The sequence below is a fragment of the Vigna unguiculata genome, chromosome 5 (genome assembly GCF_004118075.2).
Source record: "Vigna unguiculata cultivar IT97K-499-35 chromosome 5, ASM411807v1, whole genome shotgun sequence".
In the NCBI taxonomy this organism is placed as follows: Eukaryota; Viridiplantae; Streptophyta; class Magnoliopsida; order Fabales; family Fabaceae; genus Vigna; species Vigna unguiculata.
The window spans coordinates 1,878,117-1,898,659 of NC_040283.1; the positions used below are offsets into that span (position 1 = coordinate 1,878,117).

The window sequence follows — 20,543 nt, forward strand, 5'->3', positions numbered from 1 at the left end:
TTAGTCATATAAATTTGTTGACTTTATAGAGATGTTTCTTCTTGTACCCATATAAACCTTTTGGGACATCTTTTTATTCATTTTAGAATATAAAATAGTTATTCCAAATAGCTCCTGCTAAAATTGAGAGATGCTTTAAAATTGTGCAGGTAAATTACTTTTTATAACAGTGAATAATTCATGCAAATTAAACCATAGATTCACCATATCTAACGGTGAAGTAGGTTCTGATGTGCAATTTAAATATCGGCAATCCAATGTATGCATAACGTTCTCATGTGTTAGAATAGACGTTGAATACCAAAAACACCAAAAATGATATATATATATATATATATATATATATATATATATATATATATATATATATATATATATATCTTGCTATTTAAAGGTCAAGTCTTGTAACTTCGAATAATCACCGTTGATTGCAACATGCAACTAACTTGCAAGACCCTTTACTATTCTGGTGGGCTTTCTTTATATATATATATATATATATATATATATATATATATATATATATATATATATATATATATTCTTCCACAAACATATTAGTAAACCTCATATTTTTCAAAAAGTAAATTATGATTTTATTTTGTCTATTCAAGAATAATGACATAAAGACTAAGCGTCTCATCATCTAACCAACACAGTCAAATCATAGAGCCAAGTATTCTATTCTGGGTTTACATAATTTGGGACAACCATTGATGTTCAATCTAAACCCATACTTACATACTAAAATTCTCTCGGACACTGTCTTTATTTGTGGTAAATATTCTACTCTCAAAGTGTTCAACTTAGGGAGTGTAATTTTGATACTATCATTGTCATCAGAAGTCAGTGCAAATATCTGTTCCATTGAATCACAGTTTGACACAATTATAGATACCAGGTTTTGAAAGTGTGAGACTAAGCTTGAAGTTATCAATGTCTTTATTCCATGACAGTAGCTAATATGAAAGTCTTTGAGTTGAGAGAACATGCCCATCGAAAACATGGTAGTTAAACTTTGCAAATGAAAAAGTGTCAAAGATTGAAGGCTTCGCATACTAGCGCATAAGGAAAAAGATAAACAAAACAAGCTCTTCAGTTTTGTGCAATGCTGAATGTTAATTTCCTTCAAAGAAGAAGGACCATTTGACAGAGCAGCACATAAACATACCCATTGGGCATTGTCTTTTACAGATAACTGTTGGTGTTTTAAGAGAAATAAAACAGAGGAGTACGTTTCTGAACAAAAACAATATTTCTGATTGAAGTGAATTATCTCATTGAATTGAAGGAGACTTTTAAATACAGAATGAAATGAAACTGTTAAGCTAAATAATAGGAGCTGCACAGAACTGGGTCACAATTCCATGTTTAACAACTTCCTAAAATATCTCCACTACTAAGTTTGTTTGAAAACTGTCAAACAACTTTTAATTAAAAAATTAAAACAAATAAATTATTTTAATGTAAATGAAACAGGCAGCAACTGAAGTATAATCTTTAACACTCCTCCTTACTTTGGTTGCTGCAGACTCCCAGTTTTTTTCTAAGAAACTCAAACTTGCTTCTTGGTAAAGGCTTGGTAAATATATCAGCAAGTTGCAATTCAGATTTGCAATAAATCAAGCTGACAGTTCCTTCCTTTTGCACTTCTCTGATAAAAAATAATTTGATGTTGAAGAGTTTGTTTTTTCCGTGAAAAACAGGATTGTTTGAAATAGAGATCGCAGCTTGATTATCAACAAATAATTCAGTGCATCTCTCTTGCTTCATGTTCAAATCTACTAACACTTTTCTCAACCATAAAGCTTGGTTTACAGCAGTACTAGCTGCAGTGAATTCAGCTTCTGCTGTAGACTGTGCCACAGTATTATGTTTTTTGCAGCACCATGAGAATGCACATGTTCCAAACAAGAAGCAGTACCCTGAAGTTCTTTTTAAATCATCAAGAGAACCTCCCCAGTCACTGTCAGAATATCCTTGCAATGAATAATCCTGACTTGGGCAGAATTTGATACCAAAATTTAAAGTCCCTTTCATGTACCTTAGGACTCTTTTAGTTCTGTAAAAAGTTTCATCAACAGGTTCAGCTTCATCTCTTTTACTCAGCTTCCCCTTTTGGCACATTGGAGTATCTACACTCTTGCATTCATCCATTCTGAATTTTTTCAGAATTTCCTTAGCATATTTCTTTTGACAGATGAACACTTCTCCATTTTTCTGCTTTATTTCCATTCCTAGAAAATAAGCCATTTCTCCCAAATCTGTCATCTCAAAAATTTTCTTCATATCTTCTTTGAATTTTCTCACAAGCTCTTCATTGCTTCCTGTAACCAGCAAATCATCCACATATAATGAGACAACAATGAAATTGATTTCATCACCTTTAATGTAGAGGGTTGCTTCATTAAGACTTTTTTTGAAACCCAACTGCATCAAGTGCTCATCAATTCTGCTGTACCATGCTCTTGGAGCTTGTTTTAGGCCATACAAGGCCTTCTTGAGCAAGTACACATCATCTTCTTGTCCTTTCATAGCAAATCCTTCAGGTTGCTCAACATAAATCTCCTCCTCCAAAAAACCATTTAAAAATGCTGACTTCACGTCAAGTTGGTAAACTTTCCAACCCTTTTGTGCAACTATAGCTAGCAACAATCTAATTGTATCTAATCTGGCAACAGGAGCAAAAGTGTCAAAAAAATCAACACCAAAAATTTGAGCGTACCCTTTTACAACAAGTCTGGCTTTATGCTTGTTGATTGAGCCATCAGGATTCAACATGGTTCTAAATACCCACTTCACACCAATCACTTTTCTATTTGTGGGTCTTTTCACCAACTTCCATGTTTCATTTTTTTCAATCATTCGAAGTTCTTCTTTCATTGCTGTAATCCATTTTGGATCCTTTTCTGCTTCCCAGAAATCTGTTGGTTCAAGAATAGCCACATTACACCTTTGATAAATATCGGAAAGTGATCTCATACCTCTAACTGGAAAGTCATCTATAAGCTCATTTTCATCCAGTTGAGATTTTGAAACTTGATCAGGAAATTTTACAGCTTGTTTTTCATCCCAATCCCACTCATCATTCTCCATGAAATGCACATCTCTGCTTATCAACATTTTCCTTGTGTTTGGCTGAAAAATTCTGTAAGCTTTAGAAATTAAGCTATACCCGACAAAAATCCCAGCTTCTGCCTTTTTGTCCAACTTATCACGTTTTGCCTGAGGAACATAAACAAAACACAAAGAACCAAATACTTTAAGATTTTTCAAAGAAGGTTTAAAACCATACCAGACTTCATATGGAGTTTTTCTTATGACAGCTTTTGTAGGAAGCCGATTAAGAAGGAAAACTGCAGTATGTGCGGCTTCTGCCCAATATTCTCTTGGCAAATTTTTCTCAAACATTAAACATCTAGCCATCTCCATAATGGTACGGTTCTTTCTCTCACTCACTCCATTTTGTTGCGGAGTGTATGGAGCGGTGAGCTGATGTTCAATCCCTGCTTCTTCACAAAAATGATTAAATTGTTTGGAGGTGTACTCCTTACCGTTGTCAGATCTCAAAGCTTGTATTTTCTGACTACTTTGTGTTTCAATCCATTTCTTGAATTTCAAAAAAACACCAGCAACTTCTGATTTGAATTTAAGAAAATATATCCAACACATTCTAGAGTAGTCATCAATAAAAATCAAAAAATACCTGCTACCATTAAGTGACAGAGTGCTATGAGGTCCAGCCACATCCGTATGTATTAATTGCAGCTTCTCAGTTGCCCTCCAAGTTGATTGCTTGAAAGGAAGTCTTGATTGCTTTCCTTGTTGACAAGCTCTACATTCTGGAATTTTTAATTCAAGACAAGGGAGATCTTGAACCACTTCCATTCTTTGCAAATTCACAACTGCTGTATGGTTGAAGTGTCCAAGCCTTTTGTGCCAAACTTCAGTTTGGACATTTGCTGCAGGGAGTGCTATTTGTTCCTCCTTCATTGGATCAAGTGCAAAGCTTTTTCCTTTCATTTTTACTTTGAACACATCGTTGTCATTTGCATCTTTGATTAAACATTGATCACTTTCAAAGATAACTTTGAAACCTTTTTGAATCAACTGGCCAACACTCAACAAATTTTGACTGATATTAGGTACAAATAACACATCTTTGATAAGTTTTGTACCTGACATACTTTCAATGGCTACTGTGCCTTTTCCTTTCACTGCAATGTGTTCTCCATTGCCAATCTTCACTTTGGATGCTACACATGTATCCAGTTCCTTAAAGAGCTCACGATCAAATGACATATGATTAGTGCAACCACTATCAATAAGCCACTTATCGCTTGAATTTGAAATAGCAAAGCAAGTGGCCACAAAAAGTTGCTCCTCTTCTTCATCAGCAACTTGAGCATCATTTTTCTGATGAAAATTGCTCTTGCAAATTCTCACATGATGTCCAAGTTTGTTGCATTTTTCACATCTAACATCAGGTCTTCTCCAACAGTTGAAAGGAGGATGACCCATTTTGCCACAATGCTTACAAGGAGGAAACTCTTTCTTTTTTTCATTACCTTTACTGGTGTTGGCAGCTTCTGAACCTTTGAAATTTTTCTTGTAATTCTTCACTTTTTTCTTTTCTGCTTGGCTGACCTACAGTTTGGCTTGCAGTGCTCCTTCCACCAAAACTTCATCTCTCATTTTGCTCCTTTGTTCTTGGGCCTGCATAGCACTTAGGAGTTCTACCAAGGTAATATTTGATAGATCCTTAGTATTTTCCAATGTAGTAATGGAAGCCTCAAACTTTTCAGGAACTGTTACTAATATTTTCTGAACTATTCTTGAATCAGAAAATTTACTACCTAGCAATCTTATCTTGTTTGCAATGCCAAGAAGCTTGTTTGCATACTCCTTGATTGTTTCTGACTCCTTCATTTTTTGCATCTCAAATTCTCTAACCAGATTCATTACTTGCATTCCCTTAATCCTTTCATCTCCTTCATATTCATCCTTGAGAAACTTCCAGATTTCAAATGCAGATTTGATTGTCATGATTCTGGTGAAAACATCTTGTGAGACAGCAGCTAACAACGTAGCTCTTGCCTTTGACTTCCTTACTTTCTTCTCCTTTTGAGTTTTAATCTGAGCAATAGTTGGATTTATTGGTAATGGAAGAATTTCGTAGTCTTCCTCAATAGCCTCCCAAAGATCATTTGCCTCCAGGTGTGCCTCCATTCGTGCTGCCCAGATGTGATAATTATCACCATCAAACACAGATGGTGCTAGTGCTGTGAAAGGAGTTTCAGAATCCATTTAATGGATTGAAGCAAGGTGGGTTTAAATATTCACTCACAGGTCCTTCTAAGAAGAAGGCTCTTGATACCAATTTGTTGGTGTTTTAAGAGAAATAAAACAGAGGAGTACGTTTCTGAACAAAAGCAATATTTCTGATTGAAGTGAATTATCTCATTGAATTGAAGGAGACTTTTAAATACAGAATGAAATGAAACTGTTAAGCTAAATAATAGGAGCTGCACAGAACTGCACGGGTCACAATCCCATGTTTAACAACTTCCTAAAATATCTCCACTACTAAGTTTGTTTGAAAACTGTCAAACAACTTTTAATTAAAAAATTAAAACAAATAAATTATTTTAATGTAAATGAAACAGGCAGCAACTGAAGTATAATCTTTAACAATAACTTCACAAGGTCTCTCGGGAGGACATATGACAATTCTTCGCAATCTTTGATGCACATAGTTCGACACTTATATTTTTCGGAAAGAAACTCCCGGTTCCAAAATTTCTCCCAATGCCCTTTGTAACTCCGATCTTGATAATGGATAGAATAATTTTGAGGTCCATAAGCACTGTCCCGTGTTTGTTGCACATAACGATTGAGGTTCTCTCGATCGACAAATGCTCCTGCAAAACATTCAAGGAAATTCATCTCCTCTATATCTTCTACTTTTATACCTGAACAACCATAAAGATCTAGATATTGAATATTGGTCAAACTAGGGAGAAAACTTCCTGGTACCAACTCCAAATCGACATTGCTGGACATATCTAGCCATTTCAAGTTTACTAAATTTTCTAAACCTTCCGGTGGTACATGGATGAAACAACCTGAAATATCCAATCTTAGCAATGCCTGTAGATCTCCCAGTGGAGGTATATATTTCAGTTGTGAACAACCATTGAGCATTAAAGAAGTGAGAGTCCTCAAGTTAGACAACGAATGAGGCAAACGTGTCAAGCGATCATTTCTTGATAAATCAAGTGTGGTTAGAGCATTCATGTGCATGAAAAAACACTCTGGAATATGTCTAATTTCATTGTCAAATAAAAGCAAGGTAGACAGACGGGGACAATTAGGAGATGTGCCATCCGGAATTTCTTGTATCTTATCGTTAGCCAGAGAAACTACTTCCAAATCAATTGTCCATTCCTCAATGTCAGGTATCTTTTCCATACTTTCATCACATTTTACCATCAAGTTACTACCATTCTCTTTGATGATATTCAAGGCCATTTTCCTCACCAGAGCATGCATCGTTAGCTCCGAATTATCCTCCAACAATAAAGAATGATTTATGAGTTTATCCACTATGACATTTGCTTCGTCAAATATTTCTTCCAACCTCCTCTTTCCATTTAACAGTACCATATCAACATGATTCATAATCAAAAGATATCTTCTTACAGGATTTGGTAGCAATGCACTATACAAGAAACATTTTTGTACATCCTTTTCAGTTAAATTATCATAGCTACGTCTCAGTACAGTTAAGACTTCTTCCTGCATCTCCACTCCCATTTCCAATTTGTCAAGTTTATTCAGGGCATGTCTCCACCAGTGGATTCTAGTTTCCCCTTTCATGGTTCGAGCCATTACACTGATTCCAAGTGGTAAACCATCACATTTCCCTACCATAGATCTTGCAATATCCAAAACTTGAGAGGGAAGTGTTGAAGGTGTCCCATGGTCTCCAAGTTTTAACAAAAATAACTTCATATCATCACCATCACCATCAACATAATAATCATCATCAAAAATAATACCATTTTGGAAAGGCATCACTTCTATCATATTACTTGGAAGGCAATCCATTTGTTGGCAAACATGTCTCAAACGACTTGTGATGATCAATTTATTACCCTTCATTCGAAGAGGAATTCCGACCTTTTCCATATCAATGTATTTCCAAACATCATCCAAAATAAGTACTATATTTTCTCTTTTTTCCAACTCTGACGCCAAAATCAATGCTCTTTCCCTCTCATCATCTCCATAAAGCTTTATTTTTAATATTTCTGCAATGTGTTGTTGCAATTTGAAAATGGTGAAATCATGGGAAACAGTTACCCATACGACATCTTTGAAAGTTTTGGTTCTCTTTATCTCACTTTCCATGTAAGTTGCTAGGAATGTTTTTCCCACTCCCCCCATTCCATGAATGCCAATGATGAAAACTTTATCCTCTCGCAGAAGATCCCACATCGTCTTAACATTTTTATCAAATTTCTTGCCATCAAATTCATTTGACAGCACCAAAGGCTTTTCTTCCATATGCGCTTCCATCTCTAAAATCAAAAAATATAAATTATATTGTACATGTTGCACATTGAAGTTAGAGCAGCTAAACTGATTCAGTTACTTTTTCACATCGATAGCTCTTTGTTTCATGTTCTGTAGTTCTTTCAACCACTCATCAACGTTTCTCTTGCGCTCCTTGCCACGTGACTCCATCAATTGTAATTGTCCTTGAATGTCCTCTTCCTTACTTGTTAGATCGGATATAAACTCATCACATTTACTTTCTAAAGTAGTCACAACACCATGACCATTTTCTGCTTCATGACCTGTTTTATTGTTTTGGTGAAGCTTAGTTCATTTAAGAGTTTTGATATATTAAAACAAAAAAAAAATACAAATACATCTTTAAAGCTCTCGTTAAACAGTATTTTATTTGCTAACTTTTCCTTTTATTAATAGTAAATAAGAAATCAATATACTACAAGCCAAATCGGTCTTTAGAGTATTTAAATTAGGAGTTTCTAAAAAGAATTCAATTTTTTAATCGATTTATAATAAATGACATCAAAATAATTGTTTAAAATATATATTTTGAAATTTCCAATATTTAGTTAAAATTATTAAATTCTATGCTTTTAGTGAATATATGTTTATTTTAGTTTTTAGTTTTTACTAATTAATGTTATTCATTTGTTGATTTTTATTTATCAATATTACATCACGAGATACTTAAAATAAGCAAAAACTAGCCCATGTGAGAAAGACTACTATACTATTGATATAAAATAAAGAAAAGTTTAGAATTGGTAAGAAAATTATAGGAACTAAAATAGAAATTTAAATTTTTGAGTAATAAAAAACTTAATTAGACATGAGAATTTTAAAAAGAAAGCAATTATTCTCAAATGGGAGTGCTTTACAATTCCAATATATATATATATATATATATATCATGCTCGCAGTAAGAAATAAAAAAAAAATGTTGTTTATTTAAAATACATAATAACGTTAAAACACGAAAATCTTTACTGAGCAAATAATAAAATTGAATATTGAAAAATAAATAAAAAACACTTGGACTTGGGTGAAAAAGAGAAGAAAAATTGTAACTAGAAATGCGTACCTTCTAATAAAAGGGTTAATGATGGACTGTTTTCAGGGTTAGCTGCACCACCAACCATTTCTACCATCCCTTGATCACCTTCAACCACTTCAATGCAATAAGCGATGTACATAAAAAGAAAATCTATTCATTTCTCAAACTTCCACTAAAATCAAGAAAACTAAAGCTAGTAATTAAGGTAGGTATGTTTGACAAGACATATAATCTCTAACACAAACAACGGAATTGATGATTGAAAAATACAAATCAATGATGTCTCACCTTAAAAAAATACAAACACAAGATGAGAAGAAGGAAATAAACAAGATAAATCTGTAACAAAAGTTCTTCTAATGATGATGACTGTATAACTCTTCCATGGTTAATTGAACGACCAACGGTATCAGTCATCTCCTCGGTCCTTTCACCCACTTTTAAGCCATAAGATAATTAAAAATATTAAATATGACGATATATGTATATGTATATGTATTATATACAAACTCGAGTGACTATTTTTTTTTCTTAAAAAATGATATGGTCATCTTTTAGAAAGATCTAAATTATATTAAACACTTCTATGAACGAAAAAATATATTTTAAATTTTTAATAGTAAATTATTTAATATTGAAAAAATAAAAAAATGGGCTGAAATAGTTAATGTGTGATCAAGAAAAAATAGTGATATATAAAAATATAACATAAATAATATCATTTTATTTAATTAATTTGTATTGAAAAAATGACTGTATAAAGTGACACTAAAAATTGTATAGGAACCAAGTTTTATTGTGTTGAAATGCTTAAAGGATTTTATTTTTTTTTACATTTTTTTTCCTCTTTGAGATTTTTTTATATATTGCTGTCGATGGATTGAGTAAAAACATTAATAAATTTATGATTAATATCAAGATTAATATCTTTTTATGAGTAATGTATGTTAAATTTATGATTCTTTTTAGGATGTTTTTCCCAAATTAAGTTTATTCCAAATTAATATAAACCCAAATTATGATTCTAGGGATTCTTTTATGAAATTGGTAGGAACCCTAATTATAATTTTTCCCAAATTATTATAACCCTTAATTATGAAATTTAGGGATTTTGTGTTTTTCGCTGCCTATGGTAAATTTTTTTTTTAAGTTTTGAATTTATACAGTGTTGCTTATTTAATTAAAGTGGTATGAGTTTTGTTATGTTTTGCAATGTGATAATTGTGATTTGTGAATATAAATTTTATTTTTTCTAGATAGGCGAGACGTGATGAATTTATATTAGAAAGATTATGATAAAAATAAAAAAATTGATTCTTTTTTTTAAAGAGGAGGGTTTGTGATAAAGATGAAAAAAATGCATTTACGTTAACTAAACTTGAGAAATTTCATGACAACCAAGAATTCAAGACAATAAAAAACAAATCTCTAAAGTTCTTAGAATTACATATAATGAATTTAAAAATTCATTAGAACGCGATTCGAGCAAAACTGCCTCAAATTTGACAATATCACCAAATCAAATTGATGAGGTACGATCTAAAATGATATTCATGGTTCGGTATCATGATATAATAGTGAATGATAGTAATATTTTTATTTTTGAATTTCACTATTATATGTATTTGTTTTAAGTAGAGAAAATGAAGAAAAAAGATGAAGAACTTTTTTTTTAACTAAAAAAAATTATATTTAACAAATCTAATTTGGCACCCCTACAATTTTTGTCCAAGTTCTGCCACTGTTGATCATCATCATAGAAAGTCCCACTTCTATCATATTAAGTAAGAGACAATCCATCTCTCGACACACATGTCTCAAGTGACTTGTCATAAGCCTTTACTCCAAAAGGAATTCCCACATTTTTTAGATCGATATATTTCCAAATATCATCCAACATCCAAAAAAAGTATTGTGCTTTTTCGTTTCGCCAACTCTGATGCCAAAATTATTGCTCTACACTTCTCATCATATCCCAAAAGGTTGACCTTTATCATTTCCGCAATTTACTACTAGAATATGAAAATGTTGAAACAACGAGAATTTGTTAGGAAGTAGGCTTTAAGTCTAACTTAACCCCCACAAAATCGATTTGTAAGGAAATGTTTCCACCCCATTTATATACTATGAAATTTCTTTATCTTTAGTAGATGTGAGACTTCCAACACACTCTCTCACGTTAAGGTATATAGATATCGTGCTTAAGACTCGATAAATTTATATAAACAATAAATATTTAATTAGTAATAATCGTGGATTGGAAGTACCTCTAAGAGAATTAGTTTCTCAAGTTATAATAAAGGAGTAGTGATAGCTTAAGTGGTTGAGTGTGTTGGATGGTGTTGAAAGGTTTTGGGTTTGAATCTTGGATACATCATTATTGTAATGTTTTAATTATTTATTTTATTTGCATGCTGCTTGGTGGAAAATTGGGTGAACGAGAGTTCGAACGATCTTGATGAACTGATTTTCGTGCAAGGGGATGAGTGGGTTAAGCATGTGGAGATTTTTGGGGTTTACTGTTGAGAGAGAAATCTGGGATTTTCCCAAAAGCATGCTAAACTCGATTAATATTCATATTCTAAGTATTGTCAGAAAATATACTTTGTAGTCAATGGTTGTGGCACAAAAATTAACTTTAGATTATTTTCAGTTGTATTCTGGGGAACCTCTCTAAATTGGGGAATCAAGAATCTCCAACGTATTCTCAGACATCGAATAAGATTACTTTAGACACGATCTTCAATCGTGGTAAAATGAAACAATTGAAAAGTGATCAACTTGGGAGAGAGTAATATTGAAACTATTGTCATTACCATTGTTATGCACTGCAAATATCTCCTTCAAAGAATAACAACTCAAAGTTTCTATTTTATGGCATTCCTTGATACAAAATTTCTTGAGATGAAAGAACACGCTCCTCGGTGACAAAGATTGTGCTAAATCAACATCTTCCTTACATATTGTAGTTAAACTTTTTAAACAGTTAAGAATAAAAGATTGGAAGTTTTGGATATCACTACAAAAGAAACAAGAATTTTACAAACATACCCAACTCTTTAAGTTTATGCAATTACTAATGTCAATCTTCATCAGAGAAGGAGCGCCATTCCATGACAGGGTAGCACATTCGGGATTCCAACAAGCACAATTGTTCCTGAATGTTTCTTTCCTCATATGTTAGATCAGTAACCAATTGGTTTCAGTGATTAATCTCATTCTTTATAGTTGCTCTCATTCACAATGTACATTGGTATAAATCTTCACTGCACAATTCTCAGAGTTCATGAGATTTGCTAAATTATCAGCCACTGCAGATCATGAACTCATTTTAATCAGACAATTTCTTCAGATCAATTTATTTGTCTGGAAAACTTGTACTATTTTAATTTTTACAAATACGTTAATTTATTAAGAAAAAGTTGAATGTTGAGAAGAGTATTAACGTATTAGGTTGGGTGTGTAAGGCATTTGAAACATAAAATAGTTTATGCATTCTAAAGGCCAAGTCTTGTAACTTTGAATAATCATCGTTGATTGCAACATGCAGCTAACTTGCAAAAGTAGTATTGTATTGTATTCTTATAATTAAACTATCAATACTGTTGAAAGAAAAATCTTAAAAAGAAAAAAACTTAAGAGCTATTATTACGGAAAAGAAACTAAATAAGTTATTAATCTTCTTTTTCTTTTGAACTTCAAACTTCATACTTAATTTCCTGGTAGTGACCAAAAATCAATTGTAAAATGATTTTCTATGAATATCCTTCACATACATCCATTTTCTTTCATTAATTGAGCGATAGTATTCTGATGGAGATCTCAATTTTGTGCAACAATGTTTCAAAATGTTGCACAACACTTAGGATGATCAAAAGTATATTAATATACTCTTTATTTTTTTTTCAAAGAATTATCATCTTTTGTAAAGAAAACGTTATTCTATATGGAGTCGATACACATATATATGTTCTTCCACAAACATATTAGTAAACCTCATATTTTTCAAAAAGTAAATAATGATTTTATTTTGTCTATTCAAGAATAATGAACATAAAGACTAAGCGTCTCATCATCTAATCAACACAGTCAAATGATAGATTCTATTATGGGTTCACATAATTTGGGACAACCAAAGAAGACCGGTCTAAACCCATACTTACATACTAAAATTCTCTCGGACACTGTCTTTATTTGTGGTAAAAAACTTACACACAAAGTGGTCAACTTAGGGAGTGTAATTTTGATACTATCATTGTCATCAGAAGTCAGTGCAAATATCTGTTCCATTGAATCACAGTTTGACACAATTATAGATACCAGGTTTTGAAAGTCTGAGACTAAGCTTGATGTCATCAATGTCTTTATTCCATGACAGTAGCTAATATGAAAGTGTTTGAGTTGAGAGAACATGCCACTAGGAAGCCAAGGTTGTATTAAATTAACAATATCTTTGTTGCATATGGTAGTTAAACTTTCCAGATGAGAAAGTCTCAAAGATTGAAGGCTTTGGATATTAGCGCATAAGGAACAAGATAAACAAAACAAGCTCTTCAGTTTTGCGCAATACTGAATGTTAATTTCCTTCAAAGTAGAAGAATCATCTGATGACAGAGCAGCACATAAGCATACCCATTGGCCATTGTCTTCTACAGATAACTTCACAAGGTCTCTCGGGAGGACATATGACAATTCTTCGCAATCTTTGATGCACATAGTTCGACACTTATATTCGGAAAGAGGCTCCCGGTTCCAAAATTCCTCCCAAAGCCCTTTGTGACTCTGATCCTGATAATGGATAGAATAAGTTTGAGGTCCATAATCACTATTCAGTGTTTGTTGCACATAACGATTGAGGTTCTCTCGATCGACAAATGTTCCTGCAAAACATTCAAGGAAATTCATCCCCTGTATATCTTCTGCTTTTATACCTGAACAGCCATAAAGATCTAGATATTGAATATTGGTCAAACTAGGGAGAAAACTTCCTGGTACCAACTTCAAATTGACATCATTGGACATATCTAGCCATTTCAAGTTTACTAAATTTTCCAAACCTTCCGGTGGTACTTGGATGGAACAACCTGAAATCTCCAATCTTAACAATGATTGTAACTCTCCCAGTGGACGTATGTATTTCAGATTTGAACAATCATTGAGCATTAAAGAAGTGAGAGTCCTCAATTTAGACAACGAATGAGGCAAACGTGTCAAGCCATCATTTCCTGATAAATCAAGTGTGGTTAGAGCATTCATGTGCATGAAAAAACACTCTGGAATATCTGTAATTCGATTGTCAAATAAAAGCAAGGTAGACAAACGTGGACAATTAGGAGATGTGCCATCCGGAATTTTTTGTATCTTATAGTTAGCCAGAGAAACTACTTCCAAATCAATTGTCCATTCCTCAATGTCAGGTATCTTTTCCACACTTTCCCCACATTTTACCATCAAGTTACTGCCACTCTCTTTGATGATATTCAAGGCCATTTTCCTCACCAGAGGATGCATCATTAGCCTCCGATTATCCTCCAACAATAAAGAATGATTTATGAGTTTATCCACTATGACATTTGCTTCGTCAAATATTTCTTCCAACCTCCTCTTTCCATTTAACAGTACCATATCAACATGATTCATAATCAAAAGATCTCTTCTTACAGGATTTGATCTTACAGGATTTGGTAGCAATGCACCATACAAGAAACATTTTTGTACATCCTTTTCAGTTAAATTATCATAGCTACGTCTCAGTACAGTTAAGACTTCTTCCTGCATCTCCACTCCCATTTCCAATTTGTCAAGTTTATTCAGGGCATGTCTCCACCAGTGTATTCTAGTTTCCCCTTTCATGGTTCGAGCCATTACACTGATTCCAAGTGGTAAACCATCACATTTCCCTACCATAGATCTTGCAATATCCAAAACTTGAGAGGGGAGTGTTGAAGGTGTCCCATGGTCTCCAAGTTTTAACAAAAATAACTCCCAATCATCATCAAAATTAATACCAATTTTGAAAGGCATCACCTCTATCATATTACTTGGAAGGCAATCCATTTGTTGGCAAACATGTCTCAAACGACTTGTGATGATCAATTTATTACCCTTCATTCGAAGAGGAATTCCGACCTTTTCCATATCAATATATTTCCAAACATCATCCAAAATAAGTACTATATTTTCTCTTTTTTCCAACTCTGACGCCAAAATCAATGCTCTCTCCCTCTCATCATCTCCATAAAGCTTTATTTTTAATATTTCTGCAATGTGTTGTTGCAATTTGAAAATGGTGAAATCATGGGAAACAGTTACCCATACGACATCTTTGAAAGTTTTGGTTCTCTTTATCTCACTTTCCATGTAAGTTGCTAGGAATGTTTTTCCCACTCCCCCCATTCCATGTATGCCAATGCTGAAAACTTTATCCTCTCGCAGAAGATCCCACATCTTCTTAACATTTTCCTCAAATTGCCGGCCAAGAAATTCATTTGACAGCATCAAAGGCTTTCCTTCCATATGCCCTACCATCTCTTCAAACAAATCTTGTATTTCATTTTCTAATTCTTCAACTAAATACATTTGTCCTTGTTGCACATTGAAGTTAGAGCAGCTAAACTCATTCAGTGTCTTTTTCACATTGATAGCTCTTTGTTTCATGTTCTGTAGTTCTTTCAACCACCAATCAACGTGTCTGTTGCGCTCCTTGCCACGTGACTCCATCAATTGTAATTGTCCTTGAATGTCCTCTTCCCCACTTGTTAGATCGGATATCAACTCATCACAGTCACTTTCTAAAGTAGTCACAACACCATCACCATTTTCTGCTTCTTGACCTGTTTTATTGTTTTGGTGAACCTCAGTTCATTTAAGAGTTCTGATATATTAAAACAAAAAAGAAAAAAAAATACAAATACATCTTTAAAGCTCTCGTTAAACAGTATTTTATTTGCTAACTTGTCCTTTCATTAATATTAGATCAGAAATTAATATACTACAAAGCCAAATCGGTCTTTAGAGGATTTAAATAAGGAGTTTCTAAAATTAATTCAATTTTTTTAATCGATTTATAATAAATGACATCAAAATAATTGTTCAAAATATATATTTTGAAATTGACAATATTTAGTTAAAATTATTAAATTTTATAGTGAATATATGTTTATTTTAGTTTGTAGTTTTTTACTTATTAATGTTATTCATTTGTTGATTTTTATTTATCAATATTACAACACGAGATACTTAAAATAAGCAAAAACTAGCCCTTGAGAAAGACTACTATACTATTGATATAAAATAGAGAAAAGTTTAGAATTGGTAAGAAAATTATAGGAACTAAAAGAGAAATTTAAATTTTTGAGTAATAAAAAACTTAAGGTATAATTACTTGTATAGTATTCAGTTTGGGCTAGTGTGTCAAATAGGTACCGGTTTAAAAAAAGTGTCAATTGCATCCCAACTTTTGAAGAAATGTTCAAATGGATTTGACTAACGCCGTTAACAACTTGCCACGTGTCAGTATGTGGTTTTCTTAATTTTTTTCAATTTTTTTTAATTTTTTTAAAATTTTTTGAAAAAAAAATTTTTTAAATGCCACATGTCAAGTCCCTGTGTGTGACACGTGGCATTGTCAGTGCCATGTGCCATGTGTCAGTGTCACTATCAGATGCAATTGTGTTGATTTCAATTTAATCCCCTTATATGTCTTTTTGTTTCAATTTAGTATCTAAATATGTGTATCTGATTCAATTTTGTCCCAATTTTTTTTAATAATTAAAATATTTTTGTAATCCATTTTTTATTAGATTAAAAATAATTAAGTATAAATATTTTTACAAAATTAAGTACTAATATTTATATTGTTTCTCTTAATTTCAGACCAAATTTATTATTTGTATAAATATTATACTAATATTTTTATTAATAACGACTTTTTAACACATTACTTTATTAATTACTCATGTTTTATTAATTTTTATTTTTTTTTCAAAATAGAATAATATTGTCTCTTACTAATTTTAAACCAAATTTCTCTTTGTATGAATGTTATACTAATTTTTTTTATTAAAAATGAATTAATAAAATGACTTTTACCACTAAATTTTAATATAAATATTAAATAATTAATTTTTGTAAAACTTTTATACTTAATTACTTTTAATTTTATAAAAAATGGAATTTAATTATTAAAAAAAATTAGGTCAAAATTGAATCAGATACACATAAGTAGGTACTAAATTGAAACAAAAGAACATATATGGGGACTAAACTGAAATCAACACGATGACATCTGATAGTGATACTGACACGTGGCATTGACAATGTCACGTGGCATTGACAATGCCACGTGTCACACAGAGAGACTTGACACGTGACATTTTTTTTTTTTCAAAAAATTAAAAAAAAATTAAAAAAAAATTAAAAAAACCACATACTAACACACGGCACGTCGTTAACGGTGTTAGTCAACCCCATCTGAAAGATACCTAATTGAAGCACTTTTTTAAAAATTGAAATGCAATTGACACTTTTTTAAACTGGGTACCTATTTGACGCACTAGCCCCAAAGGGTAATATACGAGTAATTATACCAAAACTTAATTAGATTTGAGAAATTTAGAAAAAAAGCAATTATTCTCAAATGTGAGTGGTTTACAATTCCAATAAATATATATCATGCTCACAGTAAGAAATACAAAAAAAAATGTTGTTTATTTAAAATGCATAATAACGTTAAAACACGAAAATCTTTACTGGGGAAATAATAAAATTGAATATTGAAAAAAAAAAACACTAAATAAACACACTTGGGTGAAAAAGAGAAGAAAAATGGTAACTAGAGATGCGTACCTTCTAATAAATGGGTTAATGATGGACTGTTTTCAGGGTTAGCTGCACCACCAACCATTTCTACCATCCCTTGATCACCTTCAACCACTTCATTCCAATAAGCTATGTACATAAAAAGAAAATCTATTCATTTCTCAAACTTCCACTAAAATCAAGAAAACTAAAGCTAGTAATTAAGGTATGTATGTTTGACAAGACATATAAATGGAATTGATGATTGAAAAATAGAAATAAAACTAAGTTGTCTCACCTTAAAAAATACAAACACAAGATGAGGAGAAGGAAATAAACAAGATAAATCTGTAACAAAAGATGCATACCTCCTCCTAATGATGATTGTATAACTCTTCCATTGTTAATTGAACGACCAACGCTATCAGTCATTTCCTCGGTCCTTTCCCCCACTTTAACACGAGATAATTAAAAACATTAAATATCACCATATATGTATATGTATTATATACAAACTCGAGTGGCTATTTTTTTTTTCTTAGAATTCTTTTTCTTAAAAAATGATATGGTTATCTTTTAGAAAAAAAAATCTAAATTATATTAAACACTTTTACCAACGAAAAAAAATTATTTTAAATTTTTAATAATAAATTATTTAATATTTAAAAGGATAATAAAATGGGCTGAAATAGTTAATATGTGATCAAGAAAAAATAGTGATATATAAAAATATAACATAAATAATATCATTTTTTTAATTAATTTGTATTAAAAAATGACTGTATAAAGTCACACTAAAAATTGTGTAGGAACCAAGTTTTATTATGTTGAAATGTTTAAAGAATTTTTTTTTTTGTTACATTATTTTCCTCTTTGAGATTTTTTTATATATTGCTGTCGAAGGATCAAGTAAAAACATTAATAAATAACCTTTGAAAAAGTTACAATACAATAAAAAAATTGAACATTTCAATAGGATACAAAAGAAAGAGTGGGTGAGTGAGAAATGAAAAATAGTTGTACCTGGTGATGTATCGATAACATTCATGTGTTGTTCGGAATGATTTGAAGATGTTGTATCATTAAGGGGAGAGGAGCATTTACGAATGCCTCCTGTTCCCTTAATATGTGCTTCAATTCTTGAAACTCCTCCTTTAAATTTATGTCCGCATTTCTTACACTTCAAGGAACCATCTTTTTCTTTATCAACTTTTTTCCAGTAGTGTTCATGTTTTGGTCTACCCATTATTACTATATTTCCTATATCCACACAATGAAATATAATTAATATTCATTTCATCCACAGTTGGAAAGTGGGATCACGTTTCTTAATCAAATCTCATTTTCACCACCTTGAACAGGTTTAAGGCTACTGACAGAGGCTTTAATGAATGTGTCATCAACTGCAAAAAACAGTAGTGCGTTCTGCTTTGGGCATAATAACATGATTTTTCAATTCACATTTCAAGCATGCTTTCAACGTCCAAAACACTAAATATTTTTTAATTTTATTTTCTAACCCATTTGGATTCCTAGTGTGCAGTTTGTAAAAGCATCTTCTGTCAGGGAAAACTTGTTGTAGTAAATTTAAAATCTATTGCTAGAGACCCTGCTCACAACAAGCATAGTTAGTACAAAATTAATCCACCCATGATAATGCTTTTAAAAGGAAAAAGGGTTTTTAAAATGAATGCCTAATCCTGAGTTATATAGAGATCGTGGTTGTGTATATATAACATTAGTCTTACATGTATAAGACATTTGATATTATTTTTATTCTAAAATTTTAAGATAATAGTGTTATGAGTTTTTATTCTTATATAGTATTTAATTTTGTCGATTCTATTAAATGTGAGACTTTGACTCGTACTTGAAATTTTTCCCACATGTAAGTGGCATGTCCTAGACATCGTTGGAAGGTTTTGAAGGGAGTGTTGAAATATTTGAAAGAAACAGTATCGTCTGGTGTAGTGTAAAGATGGTCTATCCATGACAAAGCTGCTATAAAGAGGTTTTGTAAATGCTTGATTATTGTTGAGAACTCAACAATATTGTGTGAAATTCAAGTGTGGTGTCAAGAATCTCATATTGACTGGTGATGAACCATATAAGTAATACATAAGGAAAAAGGCCTGCAAAGCTAATGTTTTAAAATTTTGGGTTCGAAGTAATGTTGGATGTGTTTATATTAGGTGACTCATGACTCAGGACCTATTCTATCCCCCGCTCTCACTGAGAAGGGAAGATCATGGGAAACGCAAGTGTATAATCCCATAATGAGTGGATATGAGTGAGATGGGCAATATATAAGAAACAAAAATTCATAAATTTAATGTGTAAAAGTTGTGGATTTAAGATGTGTCAGATCTCTTATTTATGAAGTACTTCACGACTCAGGACTCGTCAGATTCAAGTCTCTCCCTAGAGGACATGGTTATCCTGCAGGTGAATCGTTTCTTCTGGGATTTGGTTGAAGGGATATCTATTTATAAGGAATTAATTTAGTTTAAATTCGATTCATACAGGTAAGAAGCATTCAAGTATAAAATAAAACGAGGGCAATAATTTTCATTGGAAAATCAGAGAAGAATAAAGAAATTACCGAATAAAGCCCTTCTTCCAGGTGTTGATTACTGAATACACAGCAACCTACTCTCTTTCAATATAAAACTCACTGATTCTATAATATTATTATGTAGGCTGTTCAAGGGTTGGTCTCGGTCCAAGGAGAGACAGTTTCGCCGAAATTTCCTGGAAATTACACATGCACGCTCAGAAGTCAAAAAGTAGCCGTGTCATCATGACCAAGACCAAACAATATTTCGCTGGACCCATTGGCATGGCTCGAAAGTCTTTCCTTATATGTGTATTTTCCTTTGGTAATGATATAAACAACGTATTTCTCAGTTTATTTTCATTACTTTGTTGTTCTGTCAGCAAATTCTTGACAGGTGAAGTGTAGCAGGTTCGTCCATAAAAATTTCAAAACATTGACATAGTTAAAATTAATGACATTAACATGCTATACATACTCTTTTCCATGGGTCAATAAAAAAAAACTGTTCCCCTCTCATAAATTCCAAACACAAGAACAAATGGCTAGGAACATGGT

The 20,543-nt window shown here is 32.0% G+C and overlaps 4 protein-coding genes across 5 annotated transcripts; all 4 read right to left on the reverse strand.

The window, feature by feature from the left end:
- Window positions 1-4,647: 4,647 nt before the first annotated feature.
- LOC114186017 lies at window positions 4,648-5,307 on the reverse strand. The gene has a single exon (XM_028074009.1). It carries the CDS (start codon window positions 5,305-5,307, stop codon window positions 4,648-4,650), a length of 660 nt encoding a protein of 219 aa, XP_027929810.1.
- A 336-nt stretch (window positions 5,308-5,643) lies between these two features.
- On the reverse strand, window positions 5,644-7,581 carry LOC114186025 (probable disease resistance protein At4g27220). Its single transcript, XM_028074018.1, has 2 exons — window positions 7,123-7,581; window positions 5,644-7,008 (listed from the first exon to the last, which is right to left on the reverse strand). The coding sequence occupies exons 1-2, from the start codon at window positions 7,579-7,581 to the stop codon at window positions 5,644-5,646; spliced, it is 1,824 nt and encodes a 607-aa protein (XP_027929819.1).
- On the reverse strand, window positions 7,570-8,899 carry LOC114184162. The gene is made up of 2 exons (XM_028071425.1): window positions 8,660-8,899; window positions 7,570-7,862 (listed from the first exon to the last, which is right to left on the reverse strand). Exons 1-2 carry the CDS (start codon window positions 8,769-8,771, stop codon window positions 7,654-7,656), a joined length of 321 nt encoding a protein of 106 aa, XP_027927226.1. The 5' UTR covers window positions 8,772-8,899; the 3' UTR covers window positions 7,570-7,653.
- Window positions 8,900-12,083: 3,184 nt separating this feature from the next.
- On the reverse strand, window positions 12,084-20,191 carry LOC114184160 (putative disease resistance protein At4g10780). Of its 2 annotated transcripts, none has more exons than XM_028071422.1 (5): window positions 20,034-20,191; window positions 18,455-18,691; window positions 17,800-17,883; window positions 17,480-17,557; window positions 12,084-15,465 (listed from the first exon to the last, which is right to left on the reverse strand). In XM_028071422.1, the coding sequence occupies exons 2-5, from the start codon at window positions 18,675-18,677 to the stop codon at window positions 12,722-12,724; spliced, it is 3,129 nt and encodes a 1,042-aa protein (XP_027927223.1). In that variant the 5' UTR covers window positions 18,678-18,691; window positions 20,034-20,191; the 3' UTR covers window positions 12,084-12,721. The 2 variants fall into 2 exon arrangements, with proteins under 2 accessions (XP_027927223.1, XP_027927222.1); XM_028071421.1 differs by having other exon boundaries at window positions 12,085-15,465; window positions 17,480-17,581.
- Window positions 20,192-20,543: the final 352 nt, after the last annotated feature.